The 10401-nt window shown below is 32.5% G+C and overlaps 1 protein-coding gene across 1 annotated transcript; it reads right to left on the reverse strand.

The window, feature by feature from the left end:
- Positions 1–3382: 3382 nt before the first annotated feature.
- Positions 3383–5420, reverse strand: LOC106406792 (molybdenum cofactor sulfurase-like). Its single transcript, XM_013847524.3, has one exon. It carries the CDS (start codon positions 5182–5184, stop codon positions 3514–3516), a length of 1671 nt encoding a protein of 556 aa, XP_013702978.2. The 5' UTR covers positions 5185–5420; the 3' UTR covers positions 3383–3513.
- Between the last annotated feature and the right edge of the window lie 4981 nt (positions 5421–10401).

Below are 10401 nucleotides of genomic sequence, written 5' to 3' on the forward strand. Positions count from 1 at the left end.
GGAACTTGGTGGTCCTGTGCAGTATATATGGATGTATCTGTATGAGCGGTATATGTTCCATTTGAAGAAGATGGTGAAAAATTTAAGTAGGGTGGAAGGTTCTATAGTCGCACAGATGATCAATGAAGAAACTTCAAACTTTGCCGAGTACTACTTTCCAGCAGAAGTTCAGACCAAAAACAGAAGAACTGCTCGGCATGATGATAGAGGCGAATGGGCAACATATCATGTTACGGTTCCAGACATTTTCACAGACGTTGGACGACTTAGCGGAAAACCAAAGGACCGTCGACTAACTGAGCAGGAGCGCAATAATTTGCAAACATATTTGCTCACCAACTGCGAAGATGTTCTTCAATATGAGAGGTAATAAATTAGCTTACAAATTTTTATTTTAACAAGTTGAAATTTAAATATTAATTAATTATATTATTGTCATCATATGTACAGGATTTTCATGGCAGAAAAGCGGTTCGAATATAGATACGCCACAGAGGACGAGCTAGAAGAAATGAAGCAGAGAGAATTTTCTGGATGGATGTTTACTTATGTGAGTGCTTTAAACAATTAAAATATCATTTATCACTTATTTATACTAATTCACATTTATTGATATAACATATATATGTGTTATTAATATAGGTGTCTGTTGGTTTGGCCAGAGGTGAAACATTTGACGATTGGATACGCGAAATGGTCGTTGGACCAAAGTTTGTTGTGAAGTCATATCCGAGATTTAGTACTCGAGGATATGCATTCGCAACTCAGAAGAGGAGACGTTCGAGTACGACTTATGATGCTGGCGTTTGTTCTGCATCAGGAGATGATGTATACTACGGACACATACGTGAGAATTTGGAAATCAAGTATTTGGGCATGGTTGGATTGCGCTGTACTGTTTTCTATTGTGATTGACACGACAACACTCTAGATCGAGGTGTGAGAACAAATGCATTTGGTGTTACATCAGTAAATTCGAGGCGAAAGCTGCAATATTATGATCCTTTTATTCTTGCTTCTCAAGCCGATCAGGTAATTAAATGTTAATTATTTAGAATGATTCATCATCATGTGTATTAATTTATAATTTTACTAATAATTTTTTAAATGTTACAGGTTTGTTATATCAAGGACCCCCGAGTAAGGAGCAGAGATGATCCATGGGTTACTGTTATAAGACTCAACCCGAGAGGCCGAGTTCAGGGAAGTTCTGAGCTGGAAGACCCACTACAACCAAGCACATCCGACAACTTAAGTGCAGCAGAAGATTTAGCTGGAGTTAGCCTTGTAGTCGATTTAACCGACTTCGGAGAGGAAGCCGTCGTTCACGTAGAGGATGAAACAGTGATTGGAGAGTTTCACCAAGATCCAGATTCAGATTCATCTGGGGATGATGACTCGGAAACAGATTAGCATCAACTTTTTTTTTAATAGATATTTCGACGGAATTCCGAGGAAATAGGGTTTTTAAACCGAAAACAACGTTTTGCGGTTTGCATAACACTTATATAACCCTTATTAAGTGTCTTAGACTGATTATGAAGTCAAAAATTTGTTCCTTACTCTATAATAAACACTTTTCCGATTGTATGAACGAAATCCCCACAACATAAGAGAAACACTTATACACTTTAATGAACGGTAAAGGGAATACTTTCAATTCGTTTTGAAATTTGTTATTTCATGGTTTATGATCATCTATACAAAGAATCCTCAATGGTATGCATTATAATTGTATAAGAAATAAAATACGGCAAAAAAAATTGATGTTTTGAAACCGCAAACACTAGTTCCTCGGTATTTCTTCGGAATATTCCGACGGAATTCCGAGGAAGGTAAGGGTTTCCTCGGAATTCCCTCGGAATATTCCGAGGGAATTCCGAGGAAATAGGGTTTTTAAACCAAAAACAATGTTTTTCGGTTTGAATAACACTTATATAACCCTTATTAAGTGTCTTAGACTGATTATGAAGTCAAAAATTAGTTCCTTACCCTATAATAAACACTTTTCCTATTGTATGAACGAAATCTCCACAACATAAGAGAAACACTTATACACTTTAATGAACGGTAAAGGGAATACTTTCAATTCGTTTTGAAATTTGTTATTTCATGGTTTATGATCATCTATACAAAGAATCCTCAATGGTACGCATTACAATTGTATAAGAAATGAGATACGGCAAAAAAAATTGATGTTTTGAAACCCCAAACACTAGTTCCTCGGTATTTCCTCGGAATATTCCGACGGAATTTCGAGGAAGATAAGGGTTTCCTCGTTTTTGTGCATTTCTTCTAATTTCTAATGTTTCTTTAATTTATGTTTTTTCAAGGCGGAAGAAAATGATGGCGAGCCGGTTGATGATCTCGCCCTAATGAAGAGGGCGTATACCAACAAGAAGACCGGCCAGATTGATGACGGTCTTGTGAGGGAAGTGCTCACCCTGGTCCAAACTCAGGTGCAGGACGAAGTGTCTCAGCTTCAAACCGAGGATGACGCTTCGACGGCTTCGACCAACTTGTCCCGGTTTCGAATCAACGAAATCGTTGAATCTGTAAGTTCTTTTTTTTAAGTTTAATTCATTTATTTTTTGATTTAAATTTGGCTATTTTCTATTTCAGTCGGTTCCAAAGAAGAAGGGACGTTTGGTCGGTTTGGGTCGTCGCACCCGGTCGGTTCATCCTTCTTCTGCACCACCGCCATTTGTTGATCCAGAAGTACTTACGGCTCAGTTGAAGGACAAGGATGATCGCATATCTTTGTTGGAGACCCAAATGGCGGCTCAACAGACGGGCTATGAGGCACAGAGGAGGCTGAACCAGCAAATGATGGAGATGATGCAGAGGATGTACTCGAACGAGGTGTTCCCAGACGTGCTAGACCCGTAGTTTTTTTTTTCCAAAAACTCAGAATGTTTTATTTTTATTTGTGAAACTTTGAATATTTTCGAATTTAAATTTAAATTTTAATTTTAATTTTAATGATTTCAATTTTAATTTTATTTTTATATTTTCGAATTTAAATTTCAAAAAATTTATTTTTTTAAAAAAAATTAATTTTTTTAAAATTCCGAGGAACGGGGTCCCTCGGTATATGCCGAGGAATATTTCGTCGGAACTTCCGAGGATTGAACCATCGGAAAATCCATCGAAATATCCCGAGTAAGCTCTCCCTCGGTATATTCCGAGGAGCTTTCCGACGAACAGGTGGTTCTCGGAATTTCCGAGGAAATCCTCGGAATTCCGTCGGAAAATTCCAAGGGATCATTTCCGAGGAGTTATTTCCGAGGAGTTATTTCCGAGGACTTGTTTCGTCGGTATGTCGTCGGAATAACGCTATTCCGACGACGTACCGACGATTTTTTGTAGTGAGAAGACTATGTACCAAACAGAACCAACCCAAAAAAAAATTGAATACCTAATCGAACAACAATTTAACCTATCTGAACCAAACCCGAAACCTTCCACGCATAGGAACTGAACCATTTGGATTCAACCTTCTTCCTAATCACATCATTTGTTTTTCTCAAGAGCTTTCTTTCTCCACTTCTCCTTCTCAACAAAATCAGCATCCAAGAACCTCGAAACAAACCCCCAAATCCTAAAAACATCATCAAAATTGGTCATAAACCCTAACCTAACACACACCACCGCCACTCTCAAACTCAGGTTCTGTTTCTCATCGCTTCCCTTCTTGTCCTTCCCAATCCTACTAATCTTCTGCAGATACGCACATCTCAAACCGATCTTCTCCCTCTCCGCGAGCCTCTCCACTAGCAAAGGATCAACCTTCTCGCCTTGCCAGTCAAAAACGTTGAACGAGATCGACGGTCCACGCTTCGGTCTGGTCTTAGGCCCACAGATTTTGACAAGATGCATCTCTGGTTGGTGAGAGCCTGGGTGTTTTAGAGACGTCAAGGCTCGAACCAGCCATAAAGTTAGAGACTTTAGCCTTCTACTGATCAGTACTAGACCCAGTGAGTCTGCGTGGTCTAACCCTCGAAACTCAATAATGGTTTTATCGTCTTCTTCTTCGACTTCAACTATGTCAGTGTGGTCCTCCTCGTGGTCTACAGAACTTTCTCCAAGGGCATTTCCGTCATTTTCGCAAGCTGGTTCTGCTTTAACGACCGTGAGATTCGCCGGATTTGTGATGTGTTCTGGTGCTTCTGACAAAGCTTGAGAGCTAGATTTCTTGACGAACAAGCAACCAAAACCGGGACCATCGTCTTGACCTAAAACCTCTGTAAAAGAACATATGAGAAAGTCTGGTCGGAACAGAGAAAGCCCTAATGTCTCCATGTCTTTAGAGCTTAAAGCAGAGGTGTCTAGCAAGACATGCCACTCGTTTTCGTGTGCTAAACTCATCCACGAGTAAGAATACGAAGCTCCCGTGACGAGAGATTGAAGTGGAAACACAAAGAGTCCTCTTTTGTCTCTTCTTCTCTTGCTCCGAGCAATGTTCCTCTTCAGTTTCTCCGACACAATCTCAGTGCTCGGCCATGAAAACTCGGCTGTTTTGGGCTTGACACCCTTCTTCTCTGAGATTCTGATCATCTCCTCGACTGCTTCGTCCTCGTAGTTGTAGACCGTGAGAAGATTCGGACACGTTTTGAAACAGTAGAGTTCCGCTAGAATCTTGAAAGCAGAGGAACGGTCTTGAGTTAGAATCATGTGATATTCAGACTCTTCAAGATTCATAAACCTCGTGATTCTTCTCCTCATCCTTGTCTGAAACCGAGATTCTTCTGTTGCATACGATAACAATTCTTCGCCGGAGCTCACTTGCTTGCGAGACAAGGTAAAGAGGGATTGGTCCGAACCTGATATAGATTGGGAATAAGAGAACAAGGGCTGTTGCTGACCGGTGTGGTTTAACAGCACGTGGCTAGATGAGTAAGAAAGGTTCTGATACTCTGTAGTTCGGAGATGATCGGCTTGGCTGGTCTGCAAGTAATCTGGAAAAGCTGTGATGAGATCGTAGAAAGATGTGTGGAGAGAAGGGAGAGATTCTTGGCTTGTGAACTTGACGTCTCTTGTTAGGAAAGAAGCTCCTGTTGTGATTAGTGAGAACTCGTGGTCTTCTTCTTCTTGTTTCTTAGTTACGGATTGGGTTGTGAATGGTGATGAACAGCAGCCATTGAAGCAAGCTTCTGAAGCTTCTTGTAAGAAGTGTGAACTCATCTCTTTTGTTTCTCTCTCTCTCTCTTATGTTCCTTCCTCTGATTTGTTAAAAGAGGTGTGCGACTTGTTGTGGGTTTGATGAAGTCAATGAGCATAAAATAAAATAAAATAAATGGTAAAAAATGTCCTAATCTAATAAGTTGCATGGTCAATAAAAAGGAAAAGTTGCTGTTCTTTTGAAGAAATGAAACGCATACCTAATTTTTGCATCTCTCTTCAATCTCTGAACAAATGTATTAGACTTCAATTTTGTTGATAAATAGTATTGAATAGTAGTTTTCACAAAAATGAAAGAACAAGATAGGATAGGTTGCTGGCTACTGGCTAGGTACACATTGTGCCCACGTTTCTTATGGTTGAATGGAATTGACTTCTAAATGGCTTTGTATTAATGGATCATGGTTCTATATCATTCCTATTTAAATAGAACTCGTAATGTGAATTGTAAAATATGTTGGTATACTCCAAGATGAAAGAAAAACAAACATTTTCTGTAAGAAAAAAAGCAATCAAGACTAGTATTATTTTATGAATTAAGAAAATAGCCAGATGTTGATGACCACTAAAATTATATCCGGGAAACGGGGTCCACTGGAGAAAAATATAAAATCTAGGTCCAACTTGCTTTGTAATAATTTTTATAAATATAGTAATGCAATATTTTCACTGATACAAACTATTACACTACTATTCTGATCAAATATGTGATTTAAACTTTGATTTTAAAGTATAACTAGATTTTAACCCACTCGTCCGTGCGGATAATTTTTCATTTTATAAATATATTTGATATTATTACAAATGTTTTAAATATATAAATTTCATTTTATTATTATATATTGTGTAGCTCATAAATTTATTTTTATGTTTCTTATAAGGCATTATTAACATATAATGATTTGTTTCATATATTTTACTTTGTTATTAATTTTTATTACTTACTAATATATTTTCGAGTTAGGTCTAATAAAATAATAATATAAAATAATCAAATAGATAATCTCCATTAAAATACGTTTTTTCTTTAATTTATACATTTTGCTAAAATAAATTTTAAAATTTTATTTATTTATATTATAGAAAAGAAATATGTTTAAGATAATTTATATTTAAATGTTGTTGTTTAAAAAATACTTTAACATATATTATTTTAGTATTTAGCAGGATTTATAAGGAAAAACACTATTTTGTTTAAATAATATAGCCCTATTATTTTAGTAGATTTTATTGATATATGATATTTTGGATGTTATGATATTTTTTTTCTTTTTATTTTTAATTAAGATTTCAAAATATTAGATTGCTTTAATTTTTACAACATATATAGTTTGTTTTTTCTTGGTGCATTTCAAAAAGTTATTCTTTATTATCTATGATTTTATCTTTTGTAAAATTTGAAATATATTATTTGTGTTTGAATATTTATTTTCAAAATTTTATATTTTGTCAAGAAAACTTTAAAAAATTACACAACTATTTTTCAGTTTGGAAGATTACATGAATTTTGAATTTGTTTTTATTACTACGTTACTACATTATCTTATAAAAAATATTTGATTTTTTGGTAATATTTTCTATTTTTTTCTCAACATATTTCTTTATAATTAAATAAGAAAAATATAATTAAAATTTGATTTTTCATTAATATTTTAAATGAATTATTAAAATTTAATAGTTTTCTAATAACATATTTTTTTAAATAGTATATGAACTAAAGGTTATTATATACTGTTATATTTTTATATAAACATTTTAAACAATATATTTTTGAAAGTTTCAAAATAAATAAAAAGATAATATATAATTGTAGATATAAAAGTTTAACATATTTTAATAAATTTATTTTTGTAAAAATTGTTTTTGTTAATTTACCTATTTAATAGAATTTTGTCATATTTAATTCATATAGCTCTTCTATATTTATATAACAAAGAATATAATTATAGAATTTATAAAGTATAGTATATAATTTTTATTTTCTTGTTTTATAATAAAATTTTAGTTAACATTGATTTATAACAATATTATATTACTAATTATGAAATTAATTAATATGTTATTTTATAAAAATATTTAAATTTTTCAGTAAGATTTTGTTAGATTATTTCTCAACAGATTTTGTTATAATTAAAAAAATTCAAATTTATAGTTGGTTTATTATTAATGTAAATAAACAAATATGTCATATTAACTAATTCTTTAAGTGGTTCTACTATGACTTGTTAATAGTAGATAAGAATAGGATCCTAAATTAATAGATTAGATATACGAATTTGAAATAATTAAAAATACATGTAATTTCTAACTTATTCTGTATTTCAAAAAACAAATTTTGCAAAAGTTATATTCTTAAGTTTGGCACTTATGAAATTATGTAATTGAAGTTTAGATATGATTGAAGTTTATTTAACGACATAGTGTGTTCATAATGGTAGGTATCTCTAAGTATAACAACGATTCAATCAAGTTAGAGCAAATTAACATATTGCACGAAAATAAGGTGTAAAAAAGAGTCGTATCTAATCTATCTACTCAAGAAAAGAGGAACCAAACACATACATATTCTTTGTGTGATGATATTATGTCGGTGAGAAACTTATAAATCAACTTAGAGAAAAGTATCATCTTTAGTAAAAGAGGTCCAAATGAAAGTTATTGTATTGCTAATACAATTGTATATATACAGTCGGTCTACATTAATAGATTACATAGAACGTAATTCGTTTGTTATACTTATAATAGAGTACATTCAGAATTAAATTAAATCATGTCAATGTATTGGTTTACTTTTAGTAGATTAAATGTTTGTTTAGTGGAAGTTGTCCGGTTCCATTTGTAATATCAGTGTGTTATATAATAATTAGATTGTAACAATCTTGAAATGGTCCATAAATTAAGCAGTTTTCTAACGAACTTAAAACAGTCCAAAATTTAAATGACAACATTAATGGTAGATAAATTTAGGACTCTATTTTAATAGAGTATATAATTCACTTATTGACCACATAGTTTGTATCAGTGGCGATATTGCACTACTATTCAAATGTAAATATGTATAGTATTGGCAAAAAAGAATGTTTGAAATTTTTTTAAAAGTAATACTTTCTACCTCAGTGCTAGAAGTTAAAGTAAATAAATAAAAAATCGAGAAAAGCTTAAAATTATGTCTAAATAGATTGAGAATGACAGAAAGTACTGGATGGCGTTTTCATGCACGTAGAAAGCAGAACCTCGACGGCGACGCGGTTTGGACTTGGTCAATCTATATATCGTGTTTACATTACGCTTTGTGACAATTATCACAATCAAACATCTACTATTACGTGTCCATACATATATCATCCACTCCTGGCTCCACTAGCATGGGTGTGTCAATCGAAGTTGAGTAGTGCTTAATCAACTATCTGAACTTTTTTACGATGGTCAAACCTAACACATATATATCTCGAATATCAAAATTTATATTCGTATAATGATTCAACTTTATCAAATTCTCAGAATGTATTCTGCTAATTAGGCAGAGAGAAGCATATATATGTTTCTTAGGGGTTTTTTAAATTTTCTGCGGTCTCCAAAAACAGATTAGTTGTTAAAGCAGAATGTGGTTTCAATTAATTTTGTAACCAAACCTTCATTTATGCAATGACATTTACAATTTAGCAAAAAAATTGCTTAAAAAAATAATATCTTTATATTAGGGCCGGCCCGCCCTACGGGCGGGATGAAAATTTAAAAACAATTTAAACAGTTAGATACTAGGGCCGGCCCGCCCTACGGGCGGGATGAAAATTTAAAAACAATTTAAACAGTTAGAATGAATGCTTAATATAAATTTGGATCTTATAAAAATATACATATTAGTTAAATATTGTACATGTTAATGTATTTGAATACTAAATAGACTATGAAGCTACCAATATTTGCTTTGATTAGGGATATTTGCTTGCTTTGATTACTTTTGAATGAACTATGTAAATTAAATTGGTTGGTAAGCTATTAGTACAAAACTATATGTCATGTCTTGGGATTTTTGCTCTTATATCATCTTTTTTTTGCAAAAAAACTCTTATACCATCTTTCTTTTGAGGTTGGTACGTCCATCGGATTTAGTTGTACGTGGTTGTTGTTTTGATTAAGTTATTTAAAGTAGTTTTCTTTTCATGGTTATATACATGCAGGTTTCTTTTTTCTTTATTTGGCCAAATATTGGAAATTATAAATATACCCTACCACTAAAAATATTTCTATGTATATATAATTTTTTAAAAAATATTATTCAATGTTTATTCCACCTTGATTAGGACAATAAGTTGAATATATCTTAGACCACAAATCATAAATATTCTCAGTCTTATACATTTTGTTCTTCAAGTTATTGTTACTTTTATTTCCTTTTATACATTTCTCTTAATATTTATGTATGCATCCATAATATTTTTTAAAAAGGAATTTTCATTAACTAATGTATTTATTGTAGTTTTAAATATATTATAGTTTTCGTGCACTTTATTAAATTTTTTTGGCGTTGGTGGTATTTGAAGTGGTTGAAAACCTGAATGGATATTTACTTTCATAAAGTTTTTGGTGTATGTTTAAAAATAAAAATTTGTAAAGGCTTTTAAATCATATGAATATAATATTCAACACACTATTGTGGATTGTTTATATACTTAAAATTCTGACGTAGGTAATTGCAAATTTGTTGAACTCATAGATTCGTTGCTACTTTATAAATTATCACAGAATGAGTTACATAGGGTAAAGATTGCTTTGATGATAATATAACGTCCATATCGTAATGTATGTTTTTTTTATCTACTATGTATTAAGAAATAATTAACACATTCAATAATATTAAAGAGTAAAAAACCCTGTCAAGTGTTCATAGTATAAGCCCAAAGTTAAACACAAGCACAACCAAAAAAATACAACCCAGAAGATGGACACGTGTCGGCCTCTCAGAAAGTGACTTTATGACGTGGCACAACAGGAGGGGGACAAACATTTTTTTATATATATAGATTGTCTCCATAAAAATAAATGTATTTATAAACAAAATCTTTATATTTTTTACCAAAAAGAAAAATAGACGTATTTTTAGAAGCACCGTAGCCTAATGGCTAAGGTTTAAAGGTTTCTACACCCAGGTCTGGGGTTCGAATCTCATACTATACAATTTATTGCAGAATACATGAAATCCAGGTTTCAAGTCCCGGA

The sequence above is a fragment of the Brassica napus genome, chromosome C3 (assembly GCF_020379485.1).
Source record: "Brassica napus cultivar Da-Ae chromosome C3, Da-Ae, whole genome shotgun sequence".
NCBI classification, from domain to species: Eukaryota; Viridiplantae; Streptophyta; class Magnoliopsida; order Brassicales; family Brassicaceae; genus Brassica; species Brassica napus.

Excerpts from the sequence above, each read along its gene's own strand:
- LOC106406792 (XM_013847524.3), bottom strand. The coding sequence starts at position 5,184 with ATGAGTTCACACTTCTTACAAGAAGCTTCAGAAGCTTGCTTCAATGGC.